The sequence below is a fragment of the Empidonax traillii genome, unplaced genomic scaffold, assembly GCF_003031625.1.
Source record: "Empidonax traillii isolate 1590-97213 ecotype Southwest subspecies unplaced genomic scaffold, ASM303162v1 scaffold1602:size438507, whole genome shotgun sequence".
NCBI lineage: Eukaryota > Metazoa > Chordata > Aves > Passeriformes > Tyrannidae > Empidonax > Empidonax traillii.
The window spans coordinates 81,039-104,298 of NW_020956795.1; the positions used below are offsets into that span (position 1 = coordinate 81,039).

Here is a 23,260-nt window from a genome sequence, read left to right on the forward strand (position 1 = left end):
GTCCAAAGGGCCCAATTCGGCACAATCAGAGCAGGTTCTGCTCCCCCCCCGGCGCAGCAGAGCAGCACAGCGCTGCCCCCACCGTGGTGGGTGAGCTGGGGGTGCTTCCCAAGCCCTGCTCCCGTGCTCCCCCCACACCCGGTCCTGCCCTGGCAGCCGCACAGGTGTTTGGAGAGAGGATCGGGGGCAGCTCCGTCCTGCCCCAGCGGGTGCGGGTGTGCGGGAAGGAGAGCGGATGGACCTGGCAGCTGTGCTTACCCAAGCAAGCAGCGATCTCCCGAAGAGCAGCTGCCCAAGCACCTTCCCACATCGATTTCCTGCAAAGATTTGCAAAACAAAGGCATGACAATCCCCTGTAGCACCTCAGCGGGAAACCCCGGGGACTGTCCACCCTCCCTACAGCCCCAGGCTGAGCCTCCATGCCCGGGGAAGGGCAGCAGCGAGGCACAGCTGGTCAGAAATGTTGGGGGGGCACAGCAGCGTTTTCTGAGTCCGAGTTCTCTGTGCACAAAGGTGTGCTGAAGTAGACAGGAAAGTCTCCATTAAGCTGAAGACATCCTTAACAATTAAATACTTTAAAAAATAAATATAATTGTTCTTTGATTATTTTTTTAAAGGAATTCTCACCCCAAAGGAAAGGCCGCTTGTTGCTTCATGGCCCATATACCACAAGAGGATACAAATGTGAGATTTTTACCACTCTGGTTTGATGCCAGGGTGAAGCTGTAGATGTCAGACCATCCTCCCAGCAGTTCAAACCCTACATGTGGGCCCAGCTGAGCCCATCAGAGAGGAGCCAAACCCCTGGAAACCCACCTTGAGCCGTTCCTCCCTGTGTCCCGCAGGGCTCTGCACAATTTCGTAATAATATTCCAGCTGGGAGACGCGATAGCATTTCTCCTTCATTTCACAATTCTCCAGTGTCTGAACCACCTCCCCCCCATGTGGGTGTTTGACTAGGACAGTGCTGAACTTGGTAGGCACACAGGAAAGTCCATCTGCAAGGAAACATGAACAAAAATTAACCTGGAGTTGTCCTCAAGGCCCCCGAGGCTGCAGCACCTGCACCAGGGTCTGTCCTGCAGCACAGACTGTCCAGCTCCAGTGTCCAGCACCCGGCTGGAAAGGGCTGGTAAGGGTGAGAGGGTCCCACGTGGGAGTTTGGGGCTCATTCCTGCCCCTGACCCTGTGGAAGCCCCAGCTCTGGGGAGCCAGCATGAGCTATTCCATTTATCTTCAAGAAAACCGGGTTTTAAATGTAAAATATTGATGGCAGTGCTTCTTCCCGAGCCACACTCTCACACCAGGGAGTGGAGGAACACCATTTAACATTTGCTCGTTCAGCATTTCCCTCGGGGTTTGCTGGGGGCTTCTCAGATGCTGGAGCCAGGGTTATGGGCTCTCCTGGAGACATTCCCCGGCACCTCCAAAGGATTTGCTCTGGGGCAGAAGGCTGTTGAGCTGATCTGATGGTTAACTGGGTTTGTGCTCTAACTCGGGCCTGGTCCTGCCCTGTCCCAGCCCTTGGGTGTGTGTTGTCCTTCAGGGTTTGTGTTTGGCTCCTGGTTTTGAATGGGTTGAGAGTTTCCTGCCCCCTCCCAGCTGCTTCAGCAGCTGCTGGAGGAGATTCCTTTGTTCCAGGATGGAGCTGCGTTTTCAGGGGAGGGAAAAGTGATTTCTGAAAGCAAAACTCTTTGGGATGCCTTAAGAGTGGGACACAAACTGATAACAGATTTCTGGAAGTCAGTATTTCTGGGTGAGATTTTAAAATCCTCCTCCAGCCTCCCTCTCCCCCTCCACCCCATTTCTCTTTACCATTTCCGGTCTTAACCATGACACTGAAAGTGTCAGCCTGACCTCAGCGGAGAAAATCCAGAAGGAAAGTGCAGAGACCTGCCCTAGGGCAGAGGCAAAGCTGCCATCGAGTTCACATTTGCCAACCCTGGGCCGTTATCGCTGAATGAGACTCCCCCTCCCCTCCCCATGAGCCCCCCCCCGGGGAAATAGCACCGTCCAGCATCTTCCACTCACACGTCTGGGAAGTAAATGCTGATTCTCCCACCTCTGGAAGAAACCACTTCACGCTGCCTAATTGCCTTTTCCACTTGCAGCTGCATAACGAGGCAGCTGCCGCTGCCCGTGCAGACCCTCCTGCCGCTGCCGCGGGTGGGACCCGGCCCCGGGCAGAGCCCTCGGGGGGCTCCGCCGCCCCCCCCGGCCCCTCCACCTCACAGAACGATGGAATGAACGCCCAGGCCCCTGCACGGCTCTCCGAGGCACTTCAGGATTCCCGCAGTCTCTGTCCCTCTCTAGTGGTGGAGGCACAGCCCTGCCACGGCCGCCGCCGGGAGGTTTGAACGGGATGGGCTTAGAAGCAGAAATACCAGAGAAATGACATCAGCAAATTCCAGGAGAATGGAATTTGTCAAAAAGTTGTTGAAAATCATTTCAACACGACTTTGCATTCTGATAAAATATGACCGGTTCATGTCCACTGAAGTGTCTTGGGTTATTTTATGAGTCAACTCATGAGGCAGCTCCCCATTTCACAGTGAAACCAGTTCAGCCTTATCCCAGTGGGAGGTTTTGACCCATCTGGAATGATTTCGTTTGGAGTTTCCATTTCTGCACGATTTTTGAACCATCAGTGTAGTTCACTGGTGCTGGAAGGGCGTTTCAGACTTTCAGGAAGGAAACTCTATTTTCCAGGGGTCTATTTCCAGCAGGGCCTTTGTCATCACGTTGGTTTTCTTGCTTTGAGTGGGAGGGTTGGAGTGCAGACCCTCAAGGTCCCCCCAGCCTGGGTTACTCTGATTCCACGCTCTCTGGCTAGAGGACACTTTCCCGAGCACAGGGTGGTTGTATTTCCATCCTCACCCCATGCACAGGACAGAGAACCACCACTGTGCCTGCAGACCTGCACTGTAGGGGCCCAGCAACAGGAAACCCAAACCACGATCCCTGTGCCCAGGGAGGCAGAGGCTCTGCTCAGCAGGCTGCAGCTGACACTGGTGCTGGTCACACAGGAGGGCTCATCCCCACATTCCCAGAGGGAGGGAGGGAGGGAGGGAGGGGAGCTCTCCCTCGTTCATACCTGCACTGTAGGCTGGATCGGAGCATTTCCCCACGTCCACCGTGACCTCCCAGGGAGAGTCTGGAAAGAAGGTTTTCAGCGCCGGGAGCCGCAGACATTCCTCGGGGCAGGTGCTGCAGTGGCAGCCATCGACCACCTCCACCTCCCGAGCGCCCTGCAGGAGCAGGAGCCGCTCCACGCGCAGCCGGGCCGGCTCACAGCACGACCCCGCGGGGCACGATCGGGGCGCTCCTGGCCAGGGGGCATCGGGGTGCCGCATCTGCAGGGCCAGGGGACAGAGAGAACAACCCCAGCATCAGCTCCTGGACACAGCTTCCCCCTGACCTCCTCTCTCCCTCCCTGCCTGCCTGGAGGATGCTGCACCAGCAGTGTCAGGGTGTTCACAGCAGTGGGACAGGTGGTAATGAGATTTTTCACGGGACACGCACACTCAGCACCCACAGAGCTTGTTTCAGTCCCTCTCCAGGGTCTGTTATGCTGGTGGAGATGGGACTTTAGGCAATGTCAGCTCTCCTGGGATAAGGAGAGCACCACAGCCCATGCACAGCCATGGCCCTAAATGCACAAGCTCCTTTGAGTCCCCCTGGGAGTGACACACGGCACATGGAATGGGAATGACAGAAGCATCTCAGCAGCTGGATGTTTATAATGAAATCACACATCCTGCCATTTTTGCACAAAGAGGCAGAAAAAGGCCTCTGACCCCTGTAGATGTGGGACAGCAGCTCTCAGGTACAGAAGTGGCTGCAAGAGCTGGTCTGGCTGCTGCGCTGGGGTGGCCAGGAATGCACTGGATCTGCCTGGAACAGCCAGGTAGGCTCCTTGCCTGAGCCACAGCCCTTCCTCTGCCCCGAGGTATCCAGCACTGCTGGAGGAATATCAGCTCTCTCACCTGCACAAGCCGCTGCTTGTGGCCAGGGGAGGATGAGAGGCTCCGTGACAGGTTTTTCAGAAGCCAAAAACAGGTGTTTTAAAAAACTCACGAACCCACAACCCCAGGCACCAGCACGTGACCCTCACCCAGCTCCAAGCGCTCCTGCAGGGACACAAACACGCTGCTCTCACCTTCTTGCTCCTCAGGAATTCGAGCAGGGAGGAGTATCTGGAGGGCCCCGGGCGGCCGGGGTGGATCCAGTGGGACGGGCAGCGGGAGCGGCACCTCCCGACGTCCACGCTGACCGGGCTGCCAGAGACATCTGCGGGACAGGGGACCCACAGAGCGTCACCCTCACATTCTGGGGGTGCAGGGGAGGCCAGGGCCGGGTACTGCACAAACACTGGCACAAAGACACGGCCCACTCCTGGAAGCCTCCCTGGGAGAGAGATTCCTTCAGCCCGAGCCCAGGTGGGGATTCACTGCAGTCACACCTACTGTGTTTGCAGAGCAGAGGGAAACATTTCCTATTAGACTGCTCGGTGGACGAAGACTGAAAACAACGAAACTAAAATGTCACTAGGAAACCACTGGTTTTACTTTCTGTGGTGAGCACATGAGGGATGGGGTGGGAACAAGTGAATATTACTGATTATTAAAGGGAAAAGGGAACGCTCAGCCATACTACGAGGCTTATTAATGTAAATCCTTGTTTCATGAGATAACAGGGAAGGAAACTGGCACTAAAAGTGCCCATGGGTAAGTCCAACACCACTGTAATCCATTTGCTTTAACCTGCTAGGATCACAGACCCAGTGTGTGCTGCAACACTCTAACTTCTGCACTGATTTAAAAACTGATTTTCAGGGTCCCCAGCGCTGCCTCCAGGGGACCAGGAAACATGGAGGGACATGTGAAAGTCAGGCTTGGGGTACAGCTGCTGCTGGCTGCCTGAGGGTTCCTTTGCTCAGGGAAGGAATGAGCAACGAGCCAGGCAGCAATTCCCAGCTTATCAGCCATTCCAGCAGTGATGCCTGTGGATGCTCTTCACCCACAGCAGGGTGCAGACAGCTGGGCACTTGGCAAAGCACCCTGTACCAGCTGAAGACACAGTTAACCCCTGCTCTCCCTGCCCTGCTGCTATACAACCTGTGTTTATTATTTTTAGGCTGATATTTTATCTGCTTTTTTTTGCTATTTTCATCATTATTTACTCTTCTAAAGTTGTTGCCTCCAGAGCTGACAAGCTGTCACTGCTTGTGACAGCTCTTAATTTGGATATGGCAATTTTATCATTCCTACCGTACACTACAACCTGGTATTTGGCAAACACTAAATGTTACACTTGTATAAGTGCACTGAAAAGCCCCAGGAAACCTCAGTGTTGAGCCATTTTCACAGCTCAGGCTCATTTCATGTGGTCTTACAGCCCCTGCAAGGGGAACTGGGGACACAGGCTGCTCCTGACAGCCACGGACTTTTGCCTGGTGAACAAATGCAGCTGCTTTCTACTTCCTCTACTTTCTCAGGACAGCCTGTCGTCCTGCTGACAGCCCTTCCCACATCAATCCTGAGAAGCAAAAGTCTGCAGCAGTCCTGAACTTCTGCAGCAATAAACAAGCAAACAGGGAATTCAAACACAGAATCAGCCACACTGCAGCACAGGTCCAGGGAACCGAGCAGATGGACAGACCCAGCGGCCAGGCCACTCACCAGTTCCTGTGCCACAAAAGATGTTTGAAGTGTTAGATTATCTGGGCAACAGGTCCCCAGCACGTGTCTGTCCTCAGTCCCCCGAGGGAAAAGTCACTTGGAAAATTTCAACATAAAGAGCCAAGAGATGGGCAGGACATGAGTGGGGAAGCGTCAAGGATCCCAGTTTCTCGTAGGTGGAGGGGAACTCAGAGCAGCTGTGGCTGCCCCATCCCTGGAAGTGTCCAAGGCCAGGCTGGATGGGGCTTGGAGCAACCTGGGCTGGTGGAACATGTCCCTGCCTGCAGGGCTGGAAAAAGATGGGGTTCAAGGTCCCTTCCAGCCCAAAGCATTCTTGGATTCTGTGGTTCCATGAACTCACCATGCCCAACGTGGAGGAAATGGCTCTGCCTCCTGCAGCAGCCCCTCTCTGCAAACAGGTTGCTTTGCTCCTCCGCTCTGCCGACAGCTCCGGCCCCTGCAGTCACAAACCCCGAGCTCAGCATGGCCCTGGTTACGATTCACCCTGTCCTGCCTGAGCTGGGACGAGGCACAGAGCGCCCATCCACCCACCAAACAGCTCCAGCACGAGGGACAGATTTAGTTATAGATGCACATGACACACCTGGCAGCTCAACCCTCTTTGGGCTGAACACCCCGTGCAGTCGCTCCCAGCTCTGTTTGGCACAGTTTGTCTCGGGACATCAGTCCCCTGCTCTACTCTGCCTTCATGTTACTGCAGGGTGAGCTTGGTAAGGAGTCGCCTCCCACAGCACAAAGCCCTAAACCCTCCCCAGATTCCCCTGACACAAACTCCAAACTGTTTGCCCAGTGCAGGCAGCCTGGGCTGTTCTGTTCACAGCACACACAGACCCTACAGCAGCATCAGATCCCAGCAGAGCCCACGCCCAATCCCACACCACACCCCCCGCTCTCCCCTGCCAGAGGTCAAAGCAGTGCCAAGGAGAAGGAAAAAGGAACTTACTGGCAAAGACAGGAGCCTGCAAGAGACCTGCCAGGAAGACCACAGCTCGTGGGTCCTGCATGCTGCACCCTGGGAAGCACAGGAGTTTCCAGCACCTCTGGCACTTATACCTGTCCTCCCTGGCAGGTGAGAAGGTGAACAGCTCAGAGCCAAATGGACTCGCATATCCCGGCAAATGTCCCCAGACTGTGATCTGAACAAACACCTCAGGGCCTGGGCAAGGAGCACATCTCACCCATGAGCAGCATCACACTCCCAGCTGGGATGGCCAGGCTGGGATCAGGCTCCCAGCAAAACTTCAAAGTGTTTCTTGAGAGCCACTGGATTTGCTGCCAGCCCGGGGAAGCTCCCCTGGGGGTCTTTGTTGTTACCACCACTTCCAAACTAATTAAGTTTGTGGTGACTGGGAGCCACCCTCAAATCCTCTCACTTGAAAGGAACATGCATCCTTCACCCTCCCTCATCCCATTCAATGGTTTTACCTGGTGACAACCCTCTTCTGTCCCTCCCTACACCAAATGGAGCCAGAGCTGGTGCTTGGACAAAGCAGGACTCCCCACATCAGCACTGGCAGAGTGTTTCCCACAGCCATGAGGAGCTCTCTGGGGCTCCAGTTCTGCCTCTGGTCAGTGGGACTGGGCCTTGGAGCCAGGAGGAGGCATCTCTCTTCCTAGCTGCTAAACGCATGTAGGAAAGCACTAGAGCCCTGGAAGCAGGCACCCTGGCTCCCAGGGGTTGGGTTTTTGCCAGATTCAGGAGTGAGAGCACACCAGAGAACAGTGATGGCAGCGAAACACATCAGACACCGCTCTGGCATTCAGAAGAGGGGTCTGGGAGTTGGGCTCTTCCTGGCTACAGTCAATTGCAGGTGCAGCAATCACAGACACTCACAGAAGATGCACAGCCCCCAGAACAAGCTGAGTCTCCTTGAGCTCATCCCCAGTTCCTGGAGGCCAGCTGGGCTCCTCTGGGACGGATGCTTTGAGGAAACGGTGAGCAAAACCAAAGTGCTATGGGAAGGCATCCTGTCAAAAACACACCATTTATCACCCAGCTGCAGGAACCTCATCCCCTCCAGCCCAGCCCAGAGCAGGAATCAGCAGAGGTGCTCGACAACAACAAAAACAAAAAAATAAAAATTTAATTGTGTCTAAGAGACAAACATATATAACAAATCCCACATTTCCATTAAAAAACACTCCCTGTGCCTGGGTACCTGAGCTGAGCCACTCTCTGTTCACAGCTCTGTGGTGCTGCAGAGTTCCCAGAGAGGCCAGACTGCTACCTGGAGTAGCTGCTGTGTGACCTGGCCAGAACAGAGAGCAGCTGCAGGGTAGGGGGAAGTGACATACAAAACAGTTATGGAAAAATATGCATTTTAAATAAAGAGCTTACAATAACTTCAACTTCATACAAAATATCATGGTTGCCATTTCAGTGTTTCAATTCTAGGGATTATTTTTGAACTCTCAACATCCCATTTTCCATCTCACATCATCTCTGCAGTCTCTTTCTCCAGAGAGCTCAGTCTCTGTTCAGCTCAGTCCAAAGTACCTGAAAATGAACAAACACATTACAGTCTCAGGGATCAGAAGTGCAGTTCTGTGAACAAATGAAACTTGTTTACAAGGTGCCAAAGGAACACGCAGTAACTCTAAAGTTTAAGCAAATCACACACGAGTAAGCCCAGCCTTAGCCAAAAAGTACTGCACGTGCCTCAGGGCCCACTTGAGCTGTTCCACCACTCAGAGAGGCACAACAAGCTACACTAGGAATTACTGAAGGTGTGGAAAAAGAGAGCTTGGCAAATGATTCAGTTCTTTCTCTCCCACAGTGGCGATTTATACAAAATATCGAAACCAAGTAGAAACTCACCCTCCAAAAAAGCAAATTCATCGATAGCTTCAATGGCATTATCTGCAAAGCAAATGGAGAACAATTACCATAGATAAACCGCCCCCATATTTGCATCTCACAGCAGCATCTGAAATTCCATCACAACACAGCGACCAAATTCAAAAAGGTTTCCTTGTTTTGGAGCTGGTGTGTGAAATTATTAGTGTGCTATTTAGTGTAAGAGAAGTTTTTCTCTCCCATCTTCAGAGAAAGAAAGAGAAGCATCTACGATTATTTCAGCACTCTGGGACAGGTGGAAAAATCCCAGCAACCCAGAGGTTTAAGGCCAGCAGAGAACATGCTCTCATACCAAGGTCTTTTCTCTGCAGAGTTTTCCTTTTTCCTTGCTGGGCATACACATAAGCATCTTTGGCTATGGTTTCAACAAACAGCTCCTGCAAGACAAAACAAGGACAGTTTCACACCGGTGAAGATGGGAGAGGGGAGAGAGAACATTCTGAGGAAAGGTCCTACAAGACCACAGGATGAAAACAGAATCTCCACCATAGCATTTCCCCTTCCCAATAAACAGCTCTGAAAACAGCAAAGGGAATGGTTGGACAGCAATGTGAAGGAGAGGCAACAAGGGAGAAGACCAGGAGAGTGACAGTTCCTCTGAACACATCTGCTACACACCAGTGGCTCCCAGGGAACCTTCTGAGGGGGGAAAAGGTGTCCTGTGCTCAGGGGAGGAATCACCTCGAACATCACCGAGTCCAAGCACCTCCACCGTGTTCATCGCTACACCACGACCTCAAGTGCCACATCCATTCGATTGCTAAATCCCCCCAGGGATGGTGACTCCACCACTGCCCTGGGCAGCACAACCCTTTCCATAAAGGAATTTCCCCAATATCCAATCTAAACCTCCCCTGGTGCAACTTGAGGCCGTTTCCTCTCGTCCCATCACTTGTTCCCTGGGAGCAGAGCCCGATCCCCCCCCAGCTCCCCCCTCCTGTCAGGGAGCTGCAGAGCCAGAAGGTCCCCCCTGAGCCTCCTTTTCTCCAGGCTGAGCCCCCCCAGCTCCCTCAGCTGCTCCTGGGGCTGCAGCCCCTTCCCCAGCTCGGTCCGGGCTCTGAGCTGCCGCAGCCCGTGGGAGAAGGAGAAACCTCCTGCAGGGGCCACGACGCGGCCCCGCACCCCGCACAGCGTTCCGGTCCCCGGGACCCCCGGCCCGGCGCTCCCCTCACCGTGGCCCGCGCCAGCACGAACACGGCCTCCTGGCTGGCCAGGGTGACGTCCGGGTCCGCCTTCACCAGCGCCTTCACCCGCGCCAGCGGCAGCCGCGCCAGGCGGGCCGGCCCCGGGCACTGCGGCCCCGCGCCCGCCGCCTCCTCCCCGCCGGGCCCCGCCGCGGCCTCCGCGGGCCCCGAGCCCGGCACTGACCCCGGCCCCGAACCCGGCCCCGAACCCGGGCCCGGCACCGCCGACGCCGCCGCCGCCATCCCGCCCGGCGCTGCGCCTGCGCGGGCCCGGGACAGGGCGGGCACGGCGGGGCAGAGGGGGCCGGGGCTGGGAGCGCCCCCAGCGCGGGTCCTGTGCCCCCCCCGGCACCACAAACGCGGCCCCGGAGCTCCCCTCACCCCCAAACGCGGCCCCGGAGCTCCCCCCTCCCTGTCCTCCCCCAAAACGGCTTTCAGGGCCTCCCTGTCTCCCCCTCGTCCCCAAACGCGGATCTTGGGCCTCCGTGTCCCCCCGGACGGGGCTGTGCTGTCCCTGTGGCAGCAGCAGGAGCGGTGGGGCAGGTGGGCATGGGGACCCACCTCTCTGAGGAGGGGGCTGCCACCTCTGCCTGCCCGCCCTGTGCCCCCGTGTCGGCTCCCTGTGGGTCCCGTGTGGGACCTCCTGACAACCCCTTTCCATCCCACCTCCAGCCGGTGGGATCAAACCCTCCAGTGCCTGCCTTGGGCACCCTCCACAGGACCCCCAGGACCCCCACCTTTGGTCAACAGGTGGTCATCCCAGCCTTCCCCATGTTGTCCACCTCTGTCTTATCCTTAAATGTTGCAGGCGGGAGCCACTGCAGGCACTGCTGATGGGACACCTTCCCAAAGGACTGGAGGGACACGTCACCCTGAGCAGGGAAGTCAGCATCCACCAGGCAGAGGAGCCCTGCCCAGGGCTTGACTCAACCCCTCAGACCATTCCTGCCTCTGAGGCAACAAACAGTTTGACACCAGGATGTTTCAACAGAGTGATGGTCCAACGCAGCACCGCTCTGTGTAGAGCTTCCCCTGCCTTCCCAGAGGAGTGTGAGTGGGACTGTTGTGCTTTGTGACCCCCCACAAACCACCTCCACCCTCTGCAGGTCCCGTGTGGCTCCGAGACCTGACCTGCAGAGGGTTCACGTCGGCCACCATCAGATGAGGACATTGCCCACCCTCCCAGGCCCAAACCTCACATCCTGCAGTCAGTTCCCAAAACCCAGGCTCTCCTCTGGATGAGACTTTTACGGGCAGCGGGGCTTGGTGGGCTGCAAGCTTCCAACAGCAGCAGAGCCAAGCTCGTGGGCTACCAGGAGCTGCTCCTCCTCCTCTTTCTCCTCCCCCTCGTGCTGTCTCACCATCAGGCTCCAGCGACTTCCTGGCATTGCACACAGGTCCTCACCAGCCGTTAGGAAAGAGCTTCTGGTTTCAGGGGAGGGGAACCTGGGACAGGCTCATCCTGGGATGCCTCAGGTGGTCTTCAGCGAGGAGGGGAGCACACAGGAAAGCATCCACTGATGGAAAATGGTGAGTAAGAACCAGACTTGGGCTATGCTGGACATGGGGACGGGACACTGGGAGTGGAGCTGTGTCTCCTGGTTGGGAAGGCTTTGGGGATTCCTTGTGAGGGACAGAACCATCTGAGACCCTCACTCCTCCTGGAAGGCAAAGTCCTCCTGTATGTCTGAGCTGGTTGGAGCTTCAAAGGTCTCTGACCTGTTCCTGGGCTCAGTGGGAGTTTTGTTGGATGAACTCAGGATGGATATAAACATCTGTGAAAGGAGGAGGCTGTACTCCCACTGAGTCCAGGAGAGCTCCACCAACACAAAATACATGGGAAAACCTGGAATTCGTCACGGTCACAGTGGTGCTGTATCCCACACGTACACCTGAGAGCTCTAGGCAAGTCCCAGTTCATGGAAGAGCCCCAAAATTGATGGTTACAAACCACTGAGTCACTCAAGTGCCAAAAATCCCAGCAGCATGCTTGGGAATCTAGAAAAAGTGTCTTTTGTTCACAAGTTTGGGTGAAAGCCCCACTGCCTGGTGTGCAGGAAACAGCACGTTCACTCTGCTTCACCACAGGCTATGCCAAGCGCTGCATGTGAGGGTTTACCAGGGGAGTTGGGGCATCTGCCTGGAGAACTTGTGTTTAGGTATGTATATATATACATTTGATCAGTTCTGCCTAAAAACATTGCACCAGCTTCTCTCCACGTCAGCCCTTCCCTTGTGAAAGAAAAAATTACGCAAGTACAAACCCAAACTGAAATCGCAGAAGGAGAAGAACTTCAAAATCAAAGCCTCCAGCTCCAGCAGAGCAGCAGCTCTGCTGCAAAGAAACACTGTGGTCTGGGGACATCAGGCTGGGAGAGAGATGGGGAGGGTAAGGTGATCTCTCCCCTTCCACAAGGTCCATCTGAGAAGCTTAGGAAAAATGTAGCCCCATCCTGTAGCTTTGTGCCGTAGCTCCAACCTGGCACTCTTCTTCCAAGAGCCATCCAGCCTCCTCCCGGCAGCCTTTCTGTGAAGGCTCTAGAAAAGGGTGAATTTTGGTCGCTGAGGTTGCTGAGGAAGCTGAGGGCAGCTGTGTGCTCTGTGCTGTCCTGGTTAGTGTGTACACGGTGTGAGCAGCACAGGAAACACACAGGGCAGAAAAGTAGGCCGTCTGCTGCCTCTTGACCTTGTTTTTTGCACTGGTGGGGTGAGTCTCAGCAGCACCACCCCGAGTTTTCCTGCAGGGAGGGATCCAACGGCTCGGTGTGATCTCCCTCTCTTTGTGGTTCTTCATGGGAACCAGGATCAGGGCAAGGCACGTTGCTTCCATCTGAGCCCTGGGCAATCTCTGGATCTCAGATTCTGCACTCAGGAGCTTTGCTACTGGTAGGGTGTAATCCCTGACCCAGTCCCTCTGGTTTGATGGTCCCTGGTAGTGGACAAAGAGTGGATCAGACCAGCTGCCTGGTGTTGTTTTCTCAGACATATTCCAGGACGTTTTTGAGCAAACACCTTGTTTCATGGAGAAGGCTTAGTGTGAGGCCTTGCTGAAGGAATACTACATTCTCCAGGGGGGGATTTTTACTCTTTTTCCTCCATGTTGTTTTAACTGGAACTTTTTTCTTAACATTCGCAGATACACCTGGAGGGGAGAGATGCTGTGGTGAAGCACCTGAGGGCAAAGTTCCAAGGGACCAGGAAAGACCCTCCTGAAGGGGGGAGCTGGCCAGAGAGTCACCCTGCAGCACCCCATGGACCAGAGCCAGGACAGGCCCTTGCAAAGGGCTCCAAGGGCAAGCCCCCTCCAGAACCCCCCCAGAGCAGGAGAGTGGACTGCAGCAGGGCCTCCCCGTGTCACAGCACAGGTCAGGGGGTGGGACAGCACCGCCCTCCTTGTGTCGCCCAGGAAGCCCTGGCATGGATGGCGCGGCAGAAGAAGGGGATGGCTCAAGATGCCAACTTTCAGCCAGCGCCTGCAAAGCTGGGAGAAGGAGATGTGCTGAACAAGGAGGTGGGAGCCAGCCCTGATCCTCCCCAGAGCAAGCCAGCCCAGCAGACACAGCCACTTGCCAAAGACAAGGGTGTTCCAGCAGTTCCTGCCAAAGGCACGGCTGTTGCAGCCCCGCTGGTGGCTGCAGGAAGCCCCCAGCGCTCAGGACTGCCAGCTGCGCCCCGGAGGAAGCCTTTGCCACACGTGAGGGTGCTGGGAGTGAAGCCAGCCAAGCCCCGGCGCCCTCCTGTCGTGCATTTGGCAAAGGCCAGAGCAGCTGCACATCCTGGGACACCTCTCCATCGTGCCACGGTGCCACCAAGGAGTGCTCAGCCAGGTATGGCCAGACACCTGGAAATCTCTCAGGGAAGGGTGCTGCTTGTTCAGGAAGGGAAATGTCCCCACTTAGAACCTGCAGCTCCTGGGAGATGGAGCTATGGGGGCTGATGGACAAGTGGGTGCTGGGGCTTTTATAGGCAACAGCATGTGGAAATAAATGAGAGAGAAGGAGAACAGGTGAGGACACAAAGTGCCCTGTCCCTGGCTGGGCACAGGTATCAGGCTCTGGGGTGTTTGCAGGGAGTAAGGCTGGAGTAAGTAACATAAGAGATACTGCCATACTGGGGTTAGCCCAGTGCAGGGCACTAAGAGGGCTGGGGGCTGGAGAACATGGGGAAGGAAAGGCTGAGCCCCAGGCTTGTTCAGCTGGGAGGAGAGAGAGGAAGGGGAGATCTCACTGCCCGCAGCAACCTAATGAGGGGAGAAGTGGGACCAGACTCTTCCCAAGAGATGCCTGGGAGCAGGTTTGGAGATGGTGGGCATGAGCAGTAGGGGAAATTCCAGTTAGGCATTAGAAGACTCTTTCCTGTGAGCATGGTGCAGCCCTGATGCAGGCACCAGGAACACAGGCACCTCCATCCTTGGAGGTACTCAACTGTCACCTGGATGAGGCCCTGAACAACCTGCTCTAGCTTTGAGGCCAGACCTGCTCTGAGCAGAGGCTGGATGAGAGTCTGCAGGGGTCCATTCCGAGTCCATCCTTGTGTGGCTGTCGGAGCAGACAAGCCCAACCGGTGGGAAGCAGAGCTGGTCCTTCCCATGGACAAGAAGCACTTACACACCAAGTTTACCAACAGTGTGTGTCTGCCCCTTTGGCCACAAGGCAGAGGCTCTCTGCTGCCTGTGGGATGCAGGGCTTGGTGCCCCTTGGGTGAGGTGGTTCTCCATTCAGCACGGGCCCCTGGATGCTCCACACTGGCCCTCCAGCTCTCACAGCTGCTGCTCTGCTAATCCACACTCCGGGTGATGAAGCCTGTTTCAAATCCCATTTCTTGCTCAACTTCTCTAACCATGAGAGTAGAGCCTCCCTTCTTTCCTTATGAGAACTGAAAAACTGAGCTGGTCTGTGTAGGGCTGGTTGTGCTGTTGTGCTGGGAGATGCTCACCTGTACGACCAGCCCTGGCCCAGGGCTGAGCAGCCCTGGTAGAGGAGGGAGCAGTCTGCTCTCCCTATGCCCTACAAACCAGCAAATTTTCAAGTATTTAGTTGTTTCATTGGTACTGAGGCAAGTTGGAACATCTAGAATTACATCCCGCTCCGATTTGGTTGGTTTTGTTAGTTTTTCGGGCAATCTTACAATTTTTAGGGCCTAGTATTTGATTGTGCATTACTTGGTAAAAGAACCCAGCAGAGCTGTGGTGTTGTACTTGGGTCTTCGTGCCAGTTGTTGGTTGGTCTGGTTGACCAGGCTGGTGACAAGGCTGGTGATGAAAACAGTGGAATGTTAGCAGGCATGTGGGCATGCTGGCAGTCCTGAAGTGCACAGCAGCACGTTCTGGTTGATGATGCTTCTGAGTACATGGAGGTATCCAAGGCTTGCCCTAACTGTGGTACAGAACTGGAATTTAGGGTTTTCACGACATTCAAAATACCTGTTTTGGCCTCTTCCCCTTCCATCATTTTTCCAGGGAGAAAGTAACATTAGGGACATAAGAATGGGAAAATATATATTCATGGTCTGCACTGAGCTCCCCAATGAGCTGTGCCCCTGTGTGCTGGACCAAAGTCCCTGGATGAGCTTTGGAGTAAAAACTCCTTGCTTGATACAGTTGTGCAGTTTTATCTCCCTGCCTCCCTGTGTCTGCACTAAATCCAGTCCAGAGTGGCTCTGACCTCAGGGTGGGTGATAGAGCTGAGCAGAAGATATGAGATAACCCCTCCCTGCTCCTTCCTGTTCTGCTGGTTACCACAGGTCACCCGAGCCCAGGCTGTGCTGTGCGGGCGCGGTTCCCGCTGCAGGATGCTCCGAGTGCCGCGGGGTAAGGACCGACACAGCTCTGCTATTGGTGACTTCGAGGCTGTGCCGACCCGGTGGGAAGGGCACAAGAGGGGTCAGCGAGGGGCTCCGGGGTTTTCCTGCCTGCTGCTGGAGCCCAGCGTGTGCAGCAGCTCCCGCAGTGCCAAGCGCTGCCACCCCTTGGGGGCTGCATCCTCTCACTGCTGTGGCTGCTGCCGTCCCACCGCCTGTCCCCCCCACAGCCCTGCTGTGCTGCGCTCTGAGGAGCTGCTGGCACAGGGCACAAGAGCTGCTGTCCCGCTCTGCCCCAGAGCCAGGGCCAGCCCACCTGCCTGCTGCCCACCCTGCTCCGAGCAGCGCTTCCCAACCCCGTCTGCCTTGCCACAGGGATGAAGAGGAGCTGTATGATGATGTTGAGTCTCTTGGGCCGCCCAGGACAAACCCGGGTGTTCTGCTGCCTCCTGCGTCCCGGCCAACAGCGTATCCCCACCCTAGAGGAGGTGGGTACAGGAGGGGCTGGGGTGCTGTTTGGGGTGAGAGCTGCAGCTCCCAGAGCCTTGAGGCCCTAAATATCCACAGGCAACAGCAGAGCCCATGCTGAGCCCACTGCTGCCACGCGCAGGAGGGAGATGGGTTTCTCTGCTGCTTGTAAATGGGCACGGGAAACCCTGATCCCACCACACTCAGGGGCACGCTCAGGGTTTGGTCCCAGGAGGAGAAAGCTCTTGCTGCTCTTTGTATCTTGGCAGGTGTTTACACCTCACAGCAGCCTCACTGCAGCAGCACTTCTCCTGGGGTTTGGTTTTACAGGTGGAGATGCTGGCCGAGCCTCTAACAGGGTTACCTTGCTGGCAGCTGCACAGAGGTAACGGGGTTTTGCTTTTTCTAAAGGTCCCAAAATGGTCAGGTCTCCTTGGTGCTCTGACAAAGCTGGTGCTTTAATGCTGCGCTTGCAGTAGGAAAGTCCATGGTGAAAAGCACAAGCTGCAGGCTGTGCACCTGGTCCAAAAACCCCCAGCAGCCCCAGAGCTGGTGCAGGGAAATGCAATGGGGCAGCAGCTGGGGGGGCAGAAGGGGATGAGAGGGATCAGAGTGTGGGGTCACCTGAATCTTCACATGACTCTCAACGACTGCAGAGAAGCCCAGGTCTCCCAGAAGACACTCAAGGAATGCAAGAAGGAAGAGAAGGCAGACAGGGAGTTTAAGAAGAAATTCAAGGTGAGCAGCAGCAGGTGATCCCTTATCTCTCCAAACTCCTTCTCCCCTCCTGGGGAGGGTTCAATGCAACAGCAGAGAGCAGCTGTGCTCTGCAGGGACAGCTGTTCCCACCAGGTCCCACCTGCCCTGTTCCCCCAGATCAGACCAGTCCCACAGACCATTTGGCTAGAGAGGCATCTGCTTTTTCCAAGCAGGGAGAGCAGTCAGACCTGCCTGACTCAGTTCCCCTAAGGGCACTGCTGTTCGTGTTTCAGTTCGAAGGCAGCATCAACGTCCTGACTCGGATGATGGTCGACCCTGCAGCGACAGAGAAGAGGGGTGGGGATAAGAATCTGCCGCTGCGACGAGGAGAGATCCTTGATGTCATTCAGTTTACCAATCAGGAGCAAATCCTCTGCCGGAACAGCCAGAGGAGGTGTAAGTCTGGAAGAGGATGAGGGTTTGCCCGCAGGGGGGAGCACAGCAATTTTAGGAACAAGTTTCTTCGTACGCACACGCCCCGCCAGACCGCAGGAGAGACATCCGCCTGCCGTTAAACAGACCTGGCAGGTACCCTGGGCCTCAGAGGTTCCCACTTCTCTCTGCACAAACGTCCTGCTCTTCCTCCATTCCTGCCGTGAGCGGGGCTTGTCCTCTCCCTCCGCTAAAAGCCTTTCCAGTCCCCGGAGCCTCTCGGCCACCAGCCTGGCACACCAGGCTTTGCCGTGGGCACAGTCCACAAGCTGTGTCTGCACCGAGGGATGCGCAGGTGAAATGGGCTGCAGATCCTGCAGGCAGAGAGACGGGGATCAGGCTCTTCCCTGCCCAGCCTGGCAGGCTCCTCCCTGACACTGCCCCGAGCAGGTTCCTCCCACGGGTCCAGCTCAGCTTCCCAGAGCCGGCTCTGCCTTGTCCCACCTGTCCCTGGGGACATGAGGTGTTGCTAAACCCTACCAGTCCTGGGCAGGGGCAGGTGCTGGGTTGAGTCCCACAGCTCCCTGCACAACCTGACGAGTTTTTCCTCACTCTGTTGCAGATGGCTACGTGCCCCGGGCCGTGATGCTGCACCTGTGAGTACCCTTCCCAAAACCCCTCCTCCCCCTCCATGGGCTCAGCTGTTCAGTGAGTGCCTGGCACCAAACCATTCCTGGCCATTGACTGACAACTCCAAACCATCCAGCCCAGGCGGTGCCCATAGACCAGGGCTGGTTACCCTGGGGTGGAACCTGCCATTTCTGGTGTCAGGAGAGGTTCTGGCAATGGGGCACACTGAGCACTCCCCAAGCTGTGGTCCCTCACGTGGGACATGCCCAGAGGCTGCTCAGGGGCTGCATGGCTGGGTCTGCAGCTCCCAGTAGCCTGGAACAAGGCCACTGCCCCTGAGAGGGGCCAGAGTCATGGTAACCCCACACTGGAGGGTCCCAGCTCTGTGGGGACAGCTGGGAGGGAGCAAACAGGACTGCAGGAGGACACCAGAGCCCACAGACAAGTCATGGGAGATGGGACAGATACAGCAGCAGGAGCTGGCCCTTGCCTCAGAGTCAGGAGGTGATGGGGTGACGTGGGAGACCAGGCTGCCCTCAGCACCCTGTCTTTTTCCTTGCAGGGACACTGACATCTATGACGACGTTGAGATTTACGGTAGGTGCAGAGGGAACTGCTGCCCTACTCCTTCCCCAGGTGCTGTCTGGCATGGACCAGCAGAGACCCCACACCAGCACCAGGGCCTCCCCTCCTGACCCCTTGCTGTTTTGCCACCTTCCCTCTCTCCCCTCCCTCTTTGTGATTCCTCTTCCTGGGATATCCTTTACTTGCCCTCAGTTCCTCAAAGGTCTTTACATTCCCAATTATTTGGACTTCCCTGCACCCTTTCCCATCTCAGCTTTCTCCCTCCACTTGGTGTCAGCCCCAGGGCCCATTTGATGTGTCCCTGATGCCCCAGACACTGGGACTCCCCTTTCCCAAGCAGTTGCTCACTCCCAACATGCAGACTCCATCCCCCAGCTCTCAGCTGGCTCTGAAATTGGAGCTGAATAGAGGCAACTGTATTTCAGCTCTGCTGATGAGCAAACACTTTATCTACTTCTGGCAGACTGAGTGATCCCCACTGAGGCCAAAGGCACGAGAGAGCACCACAGAGACCTCCCCAGGGGCCGACATGCACAGCACCAGACACCACACTGCTGATGGGAAAGGAGCTCTGCTTCCCCTGAGACAGCCTGCAAATCCACCGTGACCCTGGGGCTGCACAGCTCCTGTCCCACGGGGCGGGGGGCCCGACATCCTCGAGTCACAACTTCACTGTGGCTTTGCTTTGTCTGTGTAAAATATGGCAATGGTTCAAGAAGGCTTCCTGGCCTTGTTTTTGGTTGGGGGTTAAAGTCAGGGCCAGAAAGGTTTTAATATTTCCCCATTCCCAGAGCACCCTCAGCCTTGGACCCACCCACCCACCCCATTCTTCTGCACTCCAGCCCCAGGAATGCTCCTGGCCTGAGCCAGAGACAAACTGGACACAGAAATACTCCAAAATATTGTGGATTATTGGCCGGGAACCCCAACTGCACCTTGTGGCCTTGGGGCAGCTTCCCTGCAGGGCTGGTGGAGAAGTTGGTTCTGTTGGGGTAGATATTCCTGCTGGAACGTTCAGCATCATCCGTTGGTGTCTCGGGCTGAGGTTTGTGCAGATGCCACGAGAAAGCCCTGCCCTCACAAAGCCCTCACAGATGGGGGTAGGATGGGGGTGCACTCGCAGCCTGTGGGAGCACAAATGTGCTGCCAGACCCGGATCTGGTGGCCAGACCCAGATCCCTTTGGATCAGAAACCGTGAGGGTCTGAATCCCTGCTCTCAGCCCGCACACTGACCCCCAGCCCGGGGCTGGAGGGTTAAACGGGGAGGGTTCGGCACCGCAGGGGCGGGATGCCAAGCCCAGATTAACCAGTGGAAGACGTCACTTTCCATTATGGGAAAGGCTCCCAAATATCCCTGGAGCTTTTGGTTCTGGGGATTAGCCATCAGCATACTCAGCTCCCAGCACAGAGCAGGGATCCGTCGGTGCCCGTGGCCATGAGCAGGGCTGGGACCTGCTCCGAGGGGCATCGTCGGGGTGGCTGAGCACAACCATGTGGGAGTGTGTCAGGAGAGCCGTGCTGCACTCCCTGTCCACGATCCTCCTGCGCCTCTGCAAGTGGGTGCGGGCTTTCTGGTACAAAAATGGCCTCCTGACCCTCTCGATGCTGTCGGTTGTCACCGGGTGCCTGCTGGGGTTCCTGCTGCGGACGCTGGAGCTGACAGACCTGGTAAGCCCGACCAGGATGGGGACGGGAGTGAGGGAGATGGAGTGGTCAGGGGGGCAACCAGCCCTGGTGCCAGTAAAGGTCCCAGATGGGCACAGCCCCAAAAGCAAAGGCTCCTGTCCAAGAAAATCACCCCAGAGCAGGTTTCTGCACGTGGTTTTTTTTTTTTTTTTTTTTTTTTTTTTTTCTCTGGGCTTTTTTTTTTGTTGTTTCCCAAGAAGCTCTCAACGAATGCCAAAGCTGCAGGACAAACCCTGCCTTCCTCCAGTGGGAGTGAGGGGCTCTGGGAAGGAGCTTGTGGGACTGCAGGAGCCTCCAGGTGGGCTGGGGATGGGAAAGTGGGGAATGGCTGCTTGGCTGCAAGATGCTGAGTGACAGGCTCCCCCCAACACCACCAGCAGTGATGGGGTCCGGGGGATGAGCTCCTGCCCTGACCCTCCCCAGCTGTGCAGATGCTCAATCCAAGCACGTTTCTGCTCTCTGGAGAAGACCCAGCAAATAAATAAGGGCAGGTGGGGAGCCTGGGGGGGTCTTCCAGGGGTCCTTCTTCTGAGGACCCTTGGAAACAAACACAGTGGAGGAAATGCCCCTAAAAGGGACGTTCACTCAGCGCTTCCCAGGAGGATCATGGTGTGAAACGGCACCGGATCCCCCCGGGCAGCTGGGCTGGGCTCAGCCCTGATCCTCAGCGGGCTGGGGAGCCCAGAGTGGGAATCTGCTCCAGGGAGAGCTTGGCTGGCGCTGGAACATCCCTGGGTTGCCCACTTGGATTTAGCAAAGTCTTGTCATTTCAATTAGGCCCCTCAACATCAGCGCAGCGGGGATGATCTCGTTACTTAATTGAAGCCGGGTGTAATCTCCTCATCCCGGTGCACACACCCGTGAGGCCAGCACAGCCCCGGGGCTCCAGGCCCTCATCCTGCACTGACTTCATCCATCCTCTGCCCCAGCCCTGCTGGGAGGCCTCACAGCCACTTCTTCCCGTTAGAGAGTCCCAAAACCCTCACTAGAGGAGGGGCTGGAGAAGTGGCCACTCCCTGCTTTCTACCCACAATGGGGAATGTTATGAAGTTAAAAGACCCACTGACAAAGAGCTGCTGTTCAAATCTGAGGCAACCTTGCACCTGTCTGGGTCCACTGTAGCTCCCCGGGGACTTCAGCCACATCCAGACCCCAGTGGGACAGCACTCTCCCCTTGGTCATGGCTGTGCTATCTGGAATTTGGGGGTCCCTCTCCAGACAGCCCTTCCCCATGTCCCTGTGAGGGATGCAGGGGACGTGAAGAGATGCCACAGCACAGAAACCTCCCTTGTTGCACTGAGGCTGCCCCATGAATGGGCTGGACACTCTCCCTGAGCTTGGCTTTGCCACCTGCAGCCACAAGGTATTCCCACCTTTTGCTGCTCCTGATGGCTTTGGGGCACTTCTGCAGGTGCTGCTGAGCCTCTGCTCCCTGATAACAAGTGCAGCAACGTTCAGGAAGCAAAGCTCAGAGCTGGGGCTGGTTGGGAAAAAGGCAAATTTATCAAGTTTGAGCCCTTAACCCACAATCATCACACGCTTAGTGCTCACCTGACACACGGCTCTGCTCTGTGTGCAGGAGAAGCAGTATTTTTCCTTTCCTGGGGAGCTTCTCATGAGGATGCTGAAGATGCTGATCCTGCCCTTGATCACCTCCAGGTAAAACATCACCTTCTACTCTAAAGCACCATCTTCCCATCGCGTTGAGGAGGTGACCCCCTGACCCCTCATCGAGGAGATCACCCCAAAACTGCCTGGAGTGAGAATAACCCTGGCCCCAGGCAGCTGGCGGCCAAGCAGCATCCCCTGGCTTGGTGTACATCAAATCCCACAATTTCCCAGCAAGTTTGGAACAAATCCTCACCTGGATTTGGTACCTGCACCCAGGTCAGGCACCTGCACTGGCTGGGGTGTTCCCCTTCTTTTGGGCAGCTGGTGATGCTGGGACCCTCCGTGGGCAGCTGTGATGGGTGGCTGTTTAACCTCAAAGCAGATTCCCTTATTTAGAGGCATTTGAGAGAGTTCAAATAGAAACAAAAAGCGTCCCTCAGTGCTGTGTCTGTGTTTGCAAATCCCCATTTTGTGGGCCCATACAGACCTAGAAATAAGAAACAGAGCCCAGCAGTCACACTCAGCTCTAAGCAAGGCCCAGAAAGCTCATATGGATTAACATATTGTAAAGAATTGCTGGCCCATGCTCATTAGACACATGCAAACCATAACTCCTCATTCCCTCGAGGATGTGTCATTTCTCTATTGTTTGTCAGAGTTTGTTTGTTGCCCCATTTGCCTCTGGTTTATTTTTGGGAGCAGTGAGGTCTCTATCCTGGCCACACTTGGCCTGTTGAGTATCAGCCCTTGTGGAGCTGCTTTCTTTTCCCCTCCAGTATCTCACACCCTCCCCTGAGGCACTGGAGGGTTTCCCTTTGCTCTCAGCCCTCCCTGCAGCTCAGCGACCTGGGTCATCCCCTCTCACCACTCTCCTGCCTGCAGGCACAGGGATCCCAGGAGTTTTCCTGCATGTTGAATTGAAACAGGGATTTTTCTTATTTAATTACTGAATGATGGTGAAGTGGCATCTTCCACCTACGCACCATCCCAGTGGGGACTGGGAGCTCCCCAAGCCTCAAGTCAGAAAGAATCACCCACCTCAGCATTGCTTTTGTGGCCTCTTGAGCTTCCAAAGCCCCTTTCCTCCTGGACACGTGGCCGCTGGAGGGGATCTGTGGGCTGGTCACTACCTCAGCCACCCCATCCCGTGTGTCCCCAAGGCTGGCATTTACCCTCACAGCCCCCATCTCTATCATGTCCTGCCTGAGGGTCATTGGGCCAGTGCTGGACTCCACCAGCAGCTCAGCTGGGGCTGCAGGGCTCGGTGTGGGTCTGCACATGGGGCACCCTGCAGCCCCCAGACACCCACATTTCACAGAATCCCAGAATATCCTGAGCTGGAAAGGACCCCCAGGACTCATCCAGTCCTGTCCCTGCCCAGGACACCCCAACAATCCCCCCCTGTCCCTCAGAGCGTTGTCCAAACGCTCCTGGAGCTCTGGCAGCCTTGGGGCCGTGCCCACTGCCCTGGGGAGCCTGGGCAGTGCCCACCACCCTCTGGGGGAAGAACCTTTCCCTGAGATCCATCCCAACCCCCCTGGCACAGCTCCAGCCCTTCCCTGGCTCCTGTCCCTGGTCCCAGAGCAGAGCTCAGCGCCTGCCCCTC

At 56.1% G+C, this 23,260-nt stretch overlaps 4 protein-coding genes across 4 annotated transcripts in view; 2 read left to right on the top strand and 2 right to left on the bottom strand.

Annotated features, from left to right (window-relative positions):
- LOC114070577 overlaps positions 1 to 6,166 on the bottom strand; it is a 7,752-nt gene extending 1,586 nt beyond the window's left edge. Inside the window, exons 1-5 of the mRNA XM_027908070.1 lie at positions 6,043 to 6,166; positions 4,154 to 4,290; positions 3,095 to 3,353; positions 817 to 998; positions 259 to 317 (exon numbers count right to left, since the gene is read on the bottom strand). Coding sequence (XP_027763871.1) covers positions 259 to 317; positions 817 to 998; positions 3,095 to 3,353; positions 4,154 to 4,290; positions 6,043 to 6,166 — 761 coding nt within the window. The remainder of the gene's footprint in view (positions 1 to 258; positions 318 to 816; positions 999 to 3,094; positions 3,354 to 4,153; positions 4,291 to 6,042) is intronic.
- A 1,595-nt stretch (positions 6,167 to 7,761) lies between these two features.
- On the bottom strand, positions 7,762 to 10,037 carry POLE4 (DNA polymerase epsilon 4, accessory subunit). The gene is made up of 4 exons (XM_027908027.1): positions 9,732 to 10,037; positions 8,852 to 8,936; positions 8,521 to 8,562; positions 7,762 to 8,199 (listed from the first exon to the last, which is right to left on the bottom strand). The coding sequence occupies exons 1-4, from the start codon at positions 9,984 to 9,986 to the stop codon at positions 8,186 to 8,188; spliced, it is 396 nt and encodes a 131-aa protein (XP_027763828.1). The 5' UTR covers positions 9,987 to 10,037; the 3' UTR covers positions 7,762 to 8,185.
- A 3,127-nt stretch (positions 10,038 to 13,164) lies between these two features.
- On the top strand, positions 13,165 to 18,962 carry PRAM1 (PML-RARA regulated adaptor molecule 1). Its single transcript, XM_027908071.1, has 9 exons — positions 13,165 to 13,570; positions 15,444 to 15,552; positions 15,918 to 16,030; positions 16,341 to 16,395; positions 16,667 to 16,748; positions 17,003 to 17,165; positions 17,764 to 17,797; positions 18,334 to 18,368; positions 18,820 to 18,962. The coding sequence occupies exons 1-9, from the start codon at positions 13,165 to 13,167 to the stop codon at positions 18,822 to 18,824; spliced, it is 1,002 nt and encodes a 333-aa protein (XP_027763872.1). The 3' UTR covers positions 18,825 to 18,962.
- An 886-nt stretch (positions 18,963 to 19,848) lies between these two features.
- Positions 19,849 to 23,260, top strand: part of LOC114070566 (excitatory amino acid transporter 5-like) — a 14,365-nt gene continuing 10,953 nt past the window's right edge. The window contains exons 1-2 of the mRNA XM_027908039.1: positions 19,849 to 20,025; positions 21,623 to 21,702. Of these exons, the coding sequence (XP_027763840.1) occupies positions 19,849 to 20,025; positions 21,623 to 21,702 (257 nt within the window). The remainder of the gene's footprint in view (positions 20,026 to 21,622; positions 21,703 to 23,260) is intronic.

What these genes read in the sequence shown, in the direction of transcription:
- POLE4 (XM_027908027.1), bottom strand. Translation starts at nt 9,986, where the DNA reads ATGGCGGCGGCGGCGTCGGCGGTGCCGGGCCCGGGTTCGGGGCCGGGT. An exon ending in TCGTGCTGGCGCGGGCCACG is followed by an intron (nt 8,937 to 9,731) that starts GTGAGGGGAGCG and finishes TTTGTCTTGCAG; the next exon opens with GAGCTGTTTGTTGAAACCAT. An exon ending in TCTGCAGAGAAAAGACCTTG is followed by an intron (nt 8,563 to 8,851) that starts GTATGAGAGCAT and finishes TTTGCTTTGCAG; the next exon opens with ATAATGCCATTGAAGCTATC.
- PRAM1 (XM_027908071.1), top strand. Translation starts at nt 13,165, where the DNA reads ATGGCGCGGCAGAAGAAGGGGATGGCTCAAGATGCCAACTTTCAGCCA. An exon ending in ACCAAGGAGTGCTCAGCCAG is followed by an intron (nt 13,571 to 15,443) that starts GTATGGCCAGAC and finishes AGAAGATATGAG; the next exon opens with ATAACCCCTCCCTGCTCCTT. An exon ending in GTATCCCCACCCTAGAGGAG is followed by an intron (nt 16,031 to 16,340) that starts GTGGGTACAGGA and finishes TTGGTTTTACAG; the next exon opens with GTGGAGATGCTGGCCGAGCC.